The following is a 13,542-nucleotide window of genomic DNA, read 5'->3' on the forward strand; positions in this document are numbered from 1 at the left end:
GAGATTTCGAGGATAACTAAATATCGTACATATCAATATTGCCTGAAAGTCGTGTTTACAACCTCAATTGTTCAGAATTCACTAAACAACATACTGGTATAATTGTCATATCACCTCGTTATTTTGAAACTCTTTTTAGTAAAAATGTTGACAATACTCATAATTATATACTTAGTATATAGTAATGAGTCATGTGTTTGCTGTCTCCGGTCATAGCCACCCCCCCCCCAATTGATGGTTTAGCGGTCTCAGCCCCCCAAAGTTGATGGTCTAGAACATTTCAAATGTGTATTTAAAGTTAAGTTCATGTGGCAAATACAGAGTAAACTTTACAAGAGAAGCAAAATAATACATTAGATCCTCTTAAGCAAAATTATTTGAGGGGCTCGAGCCCCCCATGCCCCATGGAGACGGCGCCTATGCTTGGACACGAAGATTCCTGTGTGTGTGTAAGACTAATAGAAAACACAGAAGAAAGCTATGTACTAGGCTCATGCTGACCAGTAAAGCTGAAAAGAGATTTATTACTAAAGGACAATTTTTCACAACATTGTATTTGATATTTGCAAGATCCCCACATTCTTAACTATTCCCTTAATTTTTCCTCAATTTTTTGACTCGTGCATTTGGGGGCTGCAACCCCATCACGCCCTCCGCTCGGTACACCATTGTATGGTTATTCCGCCTGTTTTGAAGTTATATTGAGTCTGTAGTTGAAATGTTTTTGTTTTACGAAGAATGCTTCACTGTAGAACGAGCGGACGCCCACTCCGGCAACGATGATGACGTCATGCGCCGGAAGGGACAGTTTTCAGGATCGACTTGCATCCACCTCTTTGGTCTTGCTTTCCACCATGGGGAGGATTCAGTCCCTCTATCTACCCTGCCTCAGTGCCAGCACGTCGTCTGCTGTGACGTCACACTATTGGTTGGACTCACGGCTACTGAAGTATTGTGCGTGCGTTTCACCTTTTATAAATATAGTGGAGTTTGTAACATGAAGCCGAGGGAAAAATCAGGAATGTATCCAAGTGAACGCAGAAGCAAATCAAAAAGAAGAGAGAAAGGGTTGATGCTCCAACAATGGAGACGAGAGAACATGGCAAGCAAAGAGATGGCAAGGTGATCTCAGCAAAACGTATTTCTTCAATTTTACAGGAGAAAGTACTTACCGAACTGAGTTTCTGTACACTTTTGAAAGGTCGTGGAAGTGTTTTTTCCCATCGCATAATTTATTTCGCCGGTAAATCATGTATTTTTGAAGATTTATATCTCTCCGATGCACGAAAGTGAAATTAAAATTTCAATCTCCGCCAAACGTCTGAAATTCCTTTATTTTGATCTTTTTCACATTGTTACTTACGTATTCTACATTGCTAAGGATTCTTGAAGGTGGGATTTTTTTTTTAGGAAAAATTCATTTTTTCACATATCGAGTAATTATGTTCGTTCGTTTTCGGTAGCGTTACACACAGTATGGCGGGCAAATCTTGACTAGCGTTGTCTATGATCAGTAGGTGTGCAGTGTTTCCAACCTTCTTCACCGAAAAATGGTACTACTTTACTATACCTGAGACACCTGGGAATCATTTCTTTCGCACTTTTTTACATTGCTAACGTACTATTCTGCATTCCAGAACACTTTTTTAGGTGAAATAATTGAATTTGTTAGGAAAGTAATGTATATTTCTTACATTTACGAGTACTTACTGTTCTTGTTTATTTCCACACACAACATGGCGATAGCTTACCGTTGATCGTTCCTTGAGCCAGAAAAACCATTGACGTTAGCCCAAAAATTCACGATAGCCCCACAAACCATCACGGGGACGAGGTATGCCTACTAGGTTAGGTTAGGCCTCTTAGGTTTGGTTCATTAGCACTCCTTTCGTTCAATTTAGCATATACGGACAATACGAGAGCGTATTGTGCTCTCATGCAGGAAGCAAATGGCAGCAGCAGCAATAGCGCGTCGGAAATAGATTTTCGTACAAAACCACATGCATTCGCATTAAAATGAATCAAAATTACATTCCCAAACATCAACAACGCTACAGAAAATGATTTGCGTAAGTACTTTCTCCTGTAAATTTGAAGAAATCTGTCTCAGGTATAGTAAAGTGTTACCCAAAATAATACGTACTTTCATGTTACTGATTTTGTATTTTTTCCGGGTTCGAAAACCACACGAACCATGCACGGATAACCCAAAAAACAATTCATAAATAGCCCCTCGAACCATGCACGGCAAGGTTAGGTTAGGCAAACATAGTTAAAATTGTCATGTTCTTGCAAAACAACGGCATGGTTGTAAACACTGACCGGGGGTTCCATCATCGAACACACACAACATTTGGTTCACGTAGTGGAAGGACATAGAAGCAACAGCGGTAAATTTCTTGTATTGGACAAACGGCTGAAATTTGCTAGTTCATTTAATTTAAATATTCATACTTACATATTCTGCATTGAGAAACATTGCTGAATGTGCCATTTCGCTTATTTCATGGAAATAAGCTCTATTTGCGACATATCGAGTAAGTTTTCTTAGTTTCGTTTTGCCTTCGGTAACACGCAAAATGGCAGTCACAGTTTCACTACCGTACTCAGCATGCAGTGTTTCCACCCCACTGCACCCAAAAATACCTACGTAGCCTCACATACCATTGACGCATAGCCCCACAAACCATTTCCGATATGGTTAGGTTAGGTCACGTTTAGGTTACAATAGTTAAAAATCGGTTTAGGAAAAAAAATGTGCAGCCCCACAAACCATTTGCGGAACATACCTTCTTCAGTTACAGAAACACATGTTTGGAAACACGGACCGGCATTGACCGTGATTACATCATCACACACAGGCAACATCCGGCTGGAAGGATATGGATGCAACAGCTTTCGTGCATCGGTCACACATTTATATTGAAAAATAGATGATTTACTGGCAAAATTCATTGAACGATGCGAGAAAACACTTCCCTGAACTTCCACAACTATAAAGAATCTGCATTCGGTAAGTAATTCCTCCTGTAAATTTGAAGAAATCCGTTCGTCCGATATAAGAAATTTACCTTAATAATAAATCCTAGTACAATTTGGAAACATTTAGCATAATTTCGAAGTTTTAGCAGCACTTTTTGTTATCGTGAATCCACTAGACGACAGGGAGGGAGATGAAAATTGAAATTCTTGAAAAATCTGAAATATCGTAATGTTATTTTATTCTGTTCTCACATTTAAATATTTCAAAGTGAGGAGCAAGGGCCCCTTGCCCTACCTTGAGCATAGGCCTGCAGCTAACATTTTAAATGCAAAGAATAGTACAGGCGATACATGTGAATGTAATGGAATGCATTTTTCAAACCTTCCTCGGTTTACGAGTAGAGTATGTAAACAGTGAACACCATCATTTGTTCAATGCAACAGTATACCATGCTATCCTCAGTGCTAAAAGTATGGGGGATGCGGGGAATGGCATGCCCCCCCCCCCTCCCCAGCTCTCTCATTGTCCTTCTTGTATGTATGCAATACTTGCATTCATAGAATTATTTTTCTTGTAGTTTACAGTTCTTACAACCACATAAACATAATTTTTGCTGTCACGTTTCTGGAGAACACATCCTTCATCAGACATTTATTTCTAGTTTAGTTTGAATAATATTATAGATATAACAATTGAAAGAATTTAACAAAAGCATAAAGAAAAAAAATATGTATTCCAAATATCGTCAGATAATTCAAAATCTCTTGATCTCTTCTGTAGGATTAAATTTCAATTTCCCCACTTCCATGTTCTCCCATGTTGCGTACGAAACGTAACACCAAAAGTTGTGTTCATGTGGTTGTAAGAAGCACGTAAAGATGTTAGATCATAGGAGCATCCTTACCAACAAACCATCAAATACAAGAGAGTCTCTCCAAAACCATCAAATGCAAAAGAGAGACTCGAGTTGGGAATGCACACACATTAACATCATCTATCACCCCCTTTTTTTTTTCATTCGGTCTACATGTTTATCTTGATATGCTTCAGAATGTTGATATTTCACAGATTCCCATACGTTTTACATTTGAGCAAGATGGTCCTCCGCCATATGGAGATGTTACGTCCATTTCTGAAATGACAATTTTCCTGGTTGATGGATTGGAAGAAACCTGACTGCCCAGATCTCCAGATTTGACCCCATTTTACATTTTTTTTAGTAAAGTTTTGACAACTATTGAGCCACCAAAGTTGTCCACATTGAACTTCATTGACTTCCATCAAAATTTGGCAAGCTACCTTCATAATAATCAAATATTTTTAATAAGCCTTATATCTGTTGAGATGTGTGTCTTCATTCTTGGATACTTTTAGTCTGGACACCCTATATAGGTTCAATTGTAAAAAAATGATTCTGTACAAACTGAACTGCAAATATATTAAATGATCGATATTGTAACTTTTTTTCAGTTCCCATTGCTATAAGGAAGACTTTGAAAGTAAAAAGGAATCCATGACAGAGTATGTGCAACACTTCTATTCCAAGTAAGTAAATTTATCCACTGGAAGAGCATGTTACCAAGTACAATGTAGATGCATAAGTTATCATTACATTTAAGGCAATCGATGTCGGACCTCACAAGCATTTTAAGATTAAATTTTGTTCAATACATCTATGTGTAAACAGTGTGTGTAACACCTGTAAACATTATTTCATAAAATAACATTAATCATCTCATTCTTATCCACTACAGCGAAAAAAAATTATAAGTACGTAATGAAATATTTCAAGCTTTACAGTTAGTAAAATTTTCATCTTCAATCCACAGTTGCTGGATATTTGTGACATGAAAGGCCTATTTTATACTGTAAATATGAATGTAATACAATTTGATGGCACTTTTCAGCCATTTTTGGCTAATCGTGACCATTCAATGAAATTGTAGTATGAAGAAAAACAAACAAATTTACATTATCGTGCACTATGGAGGATGACAATGGAGAACCTGCACGAACATCTACAGATCTGTGAGTAACATTTGGAAGGGAAGTTCCAGATGCTATCTGCAATTGGGAATTCTGGAGGGTATTCCAAAACTGCACTAACGCCTTGCAGCAACATGGATGATAACGTCGAGCAGGCACAATTGTTGTACTGATTGCCGGTAACACTTTTGAAAAAGTCGCGCCATGCCACTGGATGTATGTACAAATGGGTGGGTGCCTGTATGTAATGTAGAAGAATCTGCACTTCCTATTAAATGTTTACAGCAGATTCTGTGTTCTTCCTGTCGCACACACACACAAAAAGGATTCTGGATCCACCAATACTTGAGAGGATTCAGCCACTTCAACTTCAGCAACCTGTGGAAGAACAACAATTGCTACCCGCGAGAGTGCTGCAGGGAGAGCATTTCGCTCGAGCGCCAAGTATTTCACACTGATGATGCTAGATAGCATCGTTTGAGCGAAAAATGCTGGAACTTTAAAAACAAGAGGTATACACTTATTACTAGAGCTCGGATTTGTATGTAATTATTTATATATTCTGTTCCTTTCTAGATACATACCTTGAACATAATGTCAACAAATTATACAACAGACATGATTTTACATAAGTTTTATGTTACATATTTTTACATATTTGCTAATTTACTTTACATAAAACTACATATTTCGGTAATTTTTTACTTTTTTGATCCTTTTCCCTGTATTTTGAAACTCTGAAACACGATGAATAAAATTTTTAGCTCATGTGATGTCATATTTTCTAAACAATTAGTGCTTAGCAGGCCCGTAGCTAGAATTGATCTCCAGGGGGCATTATGTCCAGTTTTCAAAAGTTTAACAGTATTAAATCAAGGTAAATATAAAATTGAGAAATATCATGCAAATACTACAGTTTTTTTTCTATATCTTCTAAAACATCTATTGAAGTGTTAATTGACTGCTACTGACACCATCCCTTAATACACACTCCTTACTATTTTTGATGATACAGGTATTTATATGATACAAGTAGAAATGTAGAATATTTGTTTCAATCATATTGCCTACCGTGCCCCGGCTGAAGCAATAAAACTCCTCTTCATTCCCAAAACTATGGATCTGTTGGCATTTGACCAGGCCTGTAGCCAGGAATTCTTAGTGGGGGGGGCAAAGTCAATCCCAGCGGGGGCAAATTTTTAATATATTGTGTCGCATTGGCAGATATAGCAAAAGCTATAAGTAACAGGAAAGGGATGATATCTTGAAACTCCAACGAACAAAAAAAGTTCGAGCAACATCAAATAACAGTATTTCGATAATGACCTTTCCGAGCTGCCAAAGAATACATATATAAAGTCTAGTCGGGACTGTATCTACTTGATATTTACAGGTCGAATGTTAATACACGATTAATATGTACCAACAGCTTTGAGCCTCTCTGCAAAGCTGATTAAGGAAGTCCTTTATAAATCGTGCTTCATAATGTTTCCCTCTAGTTTCCAGTATGCAAGATTTTTACGCACATTAATCCAAATAATAAATGTGAAACACTATCACATTTTCATCATGTTTGATAATAATTTGACCAACTAAGCTGTCCTACATCTTTCACCCGCCGACCTCTATGGTGGGATGGTTACTCAACACACTACGAAGCCAAGGGTCCCAGTTTCAAGCCTGGGCATGAGTGTTCTTTGCGAACAGAGGTGCACACTACAGTCCCCTCCAAAAATTTGAAAAATCGACATTTTCAAGTAAAAGCACTATAAACTCTGGAAAAACCAGAGTGGTAAATTCAAGCCCTCTAAAATTATCCCCAGTTGACATTTTTGAGAGTGGAAAGTTGTAAATATATATCTTATTGTGTATAATAATTACATGACAAATTCTTAGGTGCGCTATGTTCCCACGGATCCACATAAGTTTGCACCACTGAAAGCATTCACCTATACAATACCAGCCCCTCCAGAAAAAAGAATCCTGCGTACGCCAGTGGGCACAACCATGAATTTTTGTCTGGAGGGGGCCAGTACCAGGACAAATGTGCAAATAATAATAATTGTAATATAGTGGTGGTAGTAATAATAGTAGCATCAGAGACATTATTAAAAATCACGCAAGAAGGGATTAGAAGTCTGTGCTAAAGCATTTGTCATGGAACAAATGAAGGTTTTTTCCAACACGTTCAATTTCACATTAGCTAATACTGGAAAACAAGTACACAACTGTATTTTTGAAAGACACAAGATGCATGATGAACATAATTCTATTTGTACATGTGACATGTATTACTCTCATTTACAACATATATTTTATTTATGCAACATGGAACGACATAAAATAAGAAAATACATAAGTATGCAACATGTTAAAGCTAAATTGTGTATGCATTCAAAGTTTCTTTAATATATATATATTAATGAGAATACATTAAATACATTACATAATCAATTCATCTGCTGTAACAAATCAACAGTAGAAATAATGCAAATTTTGTCTCATTTTCCTCAAAAGAATTATTCGTGCATTTGAGACAAAACTTTTTAGCAGCAACAGTCTGAAGTAGCTACATATTTGGTCTTACTTCTCTCTCGGGTAATTTAGAATGCATTACAGAACACAATCATATTGGGATCGATGCGAGCAAGGAAATTTTTAGATCCAAATTTTTCAAACTGAAAACTTAATAGAGTGTAACACCATTAAGCCTTGTTTCCATGATTATGAAAAACTAAATATGCTGACCAAGGCAGTAATTTATTTTATTAAAAACATAAACTAAACGTAACGTTTCAACCTTCTTGTACTTGATACAGAGTCTGATGAAGACCTTGCTTTTCATTTTCCAGCTTTAAAACAAAGTAGGTGTGGCCAATAAGTTACCGAAATTTGTATTAATGCGTGCTGTGCCCACTTTCTATTCGCCAGCACTTGCCCCTCCCTCCCAGCGCACGTGTTAGCTTCAGTGTCAGTATTTTCCACAACGTTTCGAGACTAGAGTGACTTTTAAAAATGTGCAAATATTAGTTTTAAAATGAACACTGTTGTAAATACGAGAGATGAAGAAAATATAACAAAAGAGAGGTAAAAACTTACCAACGATGTCAGTTCTCGTCAGTGGTAATATATCATGTAAGAAGAATTCACACAGCTGTCCGTTGTAGCGGAGTGGTTATCACTGTGCGCTACGACGCTTGGAGTCCCGAGTTTGAATCTTGGCCTGGGCATGGATGTTCTTTGTGAGTGTTATTTCATCAATTTCACCATATCATCACTCATCCTCGCGATTAACCAAGTGTGGCAGAAATCAAAATCGGCTAAAATGTGCCATCCGCGTTTTTGTTCGGCTGAATTTCCTTGCGGACCGCATAAATGCTTGTTTTTAAGACACCTGTTCAGAAGTTCACGATTCAACACAATACTCTGGATCCACCGCAATTTTGGTATCGCCACTTGTTCAAAGTTTCAAATGTAGATGTTTTGTAACACTTGCTGTTGAAGCCACATCAACATTCAATGATATTTACAACCTATAAACACTACGCAAAATCTCGAGAACCACCACACCGCAAGGAAGAGGAGGGCAGGTTTTGCAGGGTCGAGGGAGGAAAGCTATAAATAGCCGTGTGGTTGAGGGTAACAGTGTTTCGGAAGATTCTTGACCACGAGAAGTAGTGTCTCCAACTATGTTATTTTTTCCCTTACGAATTAGATACAAGAAATGTGAAGATCTTATTACGTACACCCGTGTTGGAAGATTAATAAAACTTTGTAGTTGCGAAATTGGCTATATAGCAATTAGATACGATAACATCTTTGGAATATTACCGAATTGTAACGATGTTTCTATAAAGGTCGGGTAGCAACACTGAATGGCACAGTTTGCCCATCTGTAACGCCAAAAGCTTGTGTCCCCGCCCTCTACAAATTCCTTCTTGGAAGCAATTGCTAGTGTATGCATCTGGCATTTTTCTTTGACAAGCTGGGGGAATTCAGGTTCCTGAAATTTGAGCATGTTTTATGTGGGAAGTAAAGGAAAGAAAGCGTAGGTGGATCATTAAATAAATGCTAAAGTAACATTCCGTATGATTTTAAGCATCACTGGTTATATTTGCACCAAGCACTTTGGCTTTTCTCAAAGGTTTCCCTACAATATTTTGCAGTGTGTTGATTTTACCATACTAGATAAAACGCATGAAGTTATAAGTAGTGTGTACTTGTTTGTGGTATATACATCAACATGTGTGTAATCTAGAGATTCCCATGTCAGTCACTGTCAGTTTAAATCATGTTTTCTGATTCTGTCTAGTCCGGTGTTTCAAGATTATAGACTTTACTTAATATTGCGAATTTGCAACACTGCACAACACAGAGTGACGGACAAGTAGCGGGAATTTCATTAATTTGAATGAGTGAATGTCACCGTAGGTGCTTTACTAAAGAATGATTATGAATTCATAAGCAACGATAAGGCTAGTAAATGCTTTGAACAGCATACAATGCTGTATTACTCTAGTTTCAAGACGGCATTGAATGGACTATCTATCAGGGTGCAAAAGGTCTGTGGAGGGACTACTGCCAGAATCCACCAATAGGGCTGCACTGGCTTTCTCTGGAACACATGCTTTTGTTTACATCCACTTCGTAGTGGAAAAAAATGGACTTTAGAAGGTTGAAACGTTACGTTTAGTTTATGTTTTTATTAAAATAAATTACTGCCTTGGTCAGCATATTTAGTTTTTATTAATAGAGTGCAAAAAATTAAACAGGGTACCTTGGCATTTTCTTTAACACATGTTTTATTTCATTTAGACCGCTTTGCCACATAGCTATGGCTCTGAACTTGAACTATAATAATAGCAGACATTGGGAGCGAAGCGAGCAAGAAAATTTGAAATCAGTGGGGACAATTCACCATCTGTGTCCCCCCTGCAAGTTCCCTTGGCCATCTGGAAGAAGAAACTAATTTCATCTTCAGTATCCATTTGTCCTACTATTCTTAGATTCTACTAGTATTGTTTTTAACTTAAATGTTTGCCCCCCTAGAATGGACTTCCGTTCAAGGTTGGGGGGACAATACCCCCTGTGGTTGTGGCACTGTTTGTGAGTTCCTCTTCATCAATTTCACGGTATCACTCATTGTTGCGATTAGCTAGAAGTGGCAGATAAGCAAAGCTAAGTAACAAAAATTAAATATCCATTCCCCCTCTCTACTGCATGAATCACTATTACCAAATGGTAGACTTGGGAAACAAAAAATTAAGTAGTTCAAACTTCATAGAAACACATTAGGCACCTTTAATACAAGACTTCTCAAAATGTCATAACTGTTCTAAATACTGAAAATTACGAAATGATTTCCCAAAGTGAATCAGGAAGGGATCTCCCCTCCCCAATCCTAGTGTGACATTATTTGGAATCCCACACAGTTGCCCCACTTCTAGCTACAGGCCTGCATTTGACGCAGCTGTGGAAGGAATGTGGATGATGACCTTCAAGTCCCAGATATTTGTCAAACGAGAGGCTGCAACAGGGGCAGGGAAGTTACAGATTAAGAAGCTCCCCCACAGATTAGCTCTAAAGACTACACAATCTTCTAAACGCTTGCAGGTACTTAGATTTTGACTCGCAAACAAGATGAACAAATCTAATAGCTGCTGTTTATGTTCTGTGAATTTATCCCTTGCGAACTTGTGAACAAAATAATATCTGCTGTCTACATTTTCACTCTTCACCTCAAAGAAATTAGAATACAAAATAGTTTTACCTAATGTCAAAGGGGGCCGGCACCCCCCCCCCCTGCCCCCTGCCTGGCTTACGGTCACCTAAAATTGGCTGCCAAGTCGAAAGACAGGATGAAGACAAAACAAAAAACTGGAACTGTTATTTATCAAATGATGCTGGAGTCTCTCATCTCTTCTGGTTACATATTTTCGTTTCACTTTTAAGGTTTAGCCAAAGCACCTAGAAACTAGGGATCGGTGGACAAGAAAGCTACTTTCCTGTAAGTAGAGAGTTACACAATATGTTTCATTGTACAAAGGTATCTTATGTATTTTCATTCGATTGTTCTTTTTGCTGGTAGTAGTAATTTTTTTTTTTTTTTAAAGTTACAAAGTTTGTCTCAACGCAGTTGGAAATTTGAAGCTGCAAGTGTTTAACAATGCTCGCTGCTTGTAGTAGGTGGAGTAGCTCAAATGTAAACAATACTCTGATATATATCTAACAGAATTCTTGAAATTGCTTGGATACTCGATTGTTAATATTACAAGTACATATTCTTTGATGCTGCATATTTAGGTACATATTCTTTTGATAATACATATTTAGGTACATATTTTATCAATTATTGTTACATATGTACATATTTTGTACTTTGATATTACATAAAAATCCAAGGGTTACTCATTACGTATATGTGCCTACGGTTATTGTCACATTAAAATGATATTCCATTGTAAACGCTCAAGCGTGAGAGACTCGGAGTACGAGCGAGTGAAAGTGATTCCATGCAGTACTCTACTACCTGCCTTCCAGTTTGGCTTCTGAAGTTCTCGTAGTTCGACCATGCAGTTAGTCGAGAGTCTTGGACTATCTCACAACAAACCAGAATGACGAAGGCCACTGTGTAAGTGTCCTAAACATAGAGGGCACCTTTGATCATGTCTGGATAAATGTCCCAATTCCTGACTGTTGTGCACATCTCTTGAAAAGCTACTTTGAAGAACATACCTTCGTGGCATCGTTGCGAGGAGCCTTGACACACAAGACCAGTCCAGGAAGGAGTTTCCCATGGATCGATGCTTGGACCACTCCTCTAGTGGATACATTGGTTGAGCCCACCTACGAGGGGTGTCCCATAAGTAGTGAGCCTAACCTAGAAGGAAACAGGATGGATGGGACCACAATAGCAACCTATTTTTCTACGTAGTCTTCCTGCAGGTCCACACACTTTTGCCAACGCTTCTGCAGTGCTTTCATAAAAGCTTTCCTCAAGGCTTGCAAAATAGTCACCCACAGCATTGATGACATCATCACCACACTGATAATGCACACCGCCCAAAGCTTTTTTTCAGTTAGGGAAGAGATGAAAGTCTGATGGAGCAAGATCGGGTGAATAAAGGGGATGTTCCAACAATTCGAACCCACAATCATGGATGGTTGCCATCGCAACAAGCAATGTGTGAACACGTGCATTGTCCTGATGCAGAATCACCCCTTTAGAGAGCTTTCCCCGTCACTTAGTCTTCATAACACCCCGTAATTGCCTCACCAGGGAAGCGTAATGCTCTCCTGTCGACCAACAAAACACCCTTAGAGTCCCAGAAGACTGTCGTCATCACTTTCCCAGCAGAGGGACCAGACTTTGCCTTCTTTGGGGAGCCGGGGTGTTTCCACTGTTTTGATGCCTGTTTTGGCTCCGGTACATAGTGATGAGCCCAAGTTTCGTTAACAGTCACAAGTCGTTCAACAAATCCGTCTGGATCGGAAACTGCACATCATTATTTACCTTAAAAGTTGTTATCTGCAATATTAGGTTATAAATAATAATAAAGGTAAAAAAAGGTAAAGGGCTCCCCTGTGCTACGCACCACGTCATTAAGGCGTATAGGGGTGTGGGGTTAGGGCCCCACACTTTCTTGATCACGGCCGAAATGGGGTGATGTGATCAGCACCAAGCCCCTGGCTGTCTTCACCCCCCAGAGTTTCCTCCAGTTACCCACTTTATACGATGCTGGGTAAGTGCCGGAGCAGCTTGAACAGGTGGAAAAAAATCCCAGTTCTCCCCCACCGGGGATCGAACCCAGGTCTCTCGCACAGCAGTCAGATGCCAGAGAAATAATAATTAAAAAAAAATAACCTGCTGAGGTGGGAGTTCATCCAACCTGTCGTTGTTGTAGGTTTTCATGACCGGGTTACGCTACTTATTCGTAGCTCCCCAATTTCCTCAGGATAAAAGTTATGCTTCCCCCAGGAGACTTGAACCTGCACATGTCCCATGGCCAGGGCCCAAAGCATGATGCTTTAGACAGGATGGCCACGGTGCAGAACACGTAATATTACGTTACATCATGTTTAATCAAAGTATAATTTCCATGTACACTTCAGGGTATGCAAGATTGTAAATTTATATCCTTTTAAAAATGATGAAATTGCACTCATGGGCGAAAACTATGTTGTGGTGGGGTGTTACATATGAGGCGTCCATTTCCAAATGGCATCGTGTCCAGTTTTTTCTGAAACGCTCTTTATAGTTTCAGGCTTCAGTTGGTGTAGAGGTAAATGAATCCACCAAAATTCATTTCCTATTGGAGTTTTGTGCGAGTTAAAATCTACTGGGAAAGTCAGTCACATCTACAAACGGAATCTTGTCCACTGTAAAATATTTCAACATGGAGGAACAGAAAGGCATGTACTACCGAAACAAAGTGACTCAAGTCCTATGCATTTGTTATGGAAGCTACTGTTGTGACTTTCATAAGGGCTTCTTGTCCTTAATGTTTGTAGAGACATTTGCCTTGAAAAAATACTTCCCTTGCATTAAATATGGATGAAATACAATGTTGCAA

General features: G+C 38.6%; 1 protein-coding gene across 6 annotated transcripts in view; it reads left to right on the plus strand.

Annotated features, from left to right (window-relative positions):
• The window catches only part of LOC145980424 (uncharacterized), a 53,304-nt gene that overhangs the window by 30,527 nt on the left and 9,235 nt on the right, over nucleotides 1-13,542 (plus strand). For 2 of the 6 annotated variants that reach the window (XM_083113515.1, XM_083113517.1), the window contains exons 1-2: nucleotides 888-1,122; nucleotides 4,454-4,528. In XM_083113515.1, the coding sequence (XP_082969641.1) occupies nucleotides 998-1,122; nucleotides 4,454-4,528 (200 nt within the window). In that variant the 5' untranslated portion in view covers nucleotides 888-997. Of the gene's footprint in view, nucleotides 1-887; nucleotides 1,123-4,451; nucleotides 4,529-13,542 lie in introns of those variants that run through there. The other 4 variants (XM_083113516.1, XM_083113518.1, XM_083113513.1 and 1 more) reach the window with 2 other exon arrangements.

This window comes from Lepisma saccharinum, chromosome 27 (genome assembly GCF_977018435.1).
Source record: "Lepisma saccharinum chromosome 27, izLepSacc3.1, whole genome shotgun sequence".
In the NCBI taxonomy this organism is placed as follows: Eukaryota; Metazoa; Arthropoda; class Insecta; order Zygentoma; family Lepismatidae; genus Lepisma; species Lepisma saccharinum.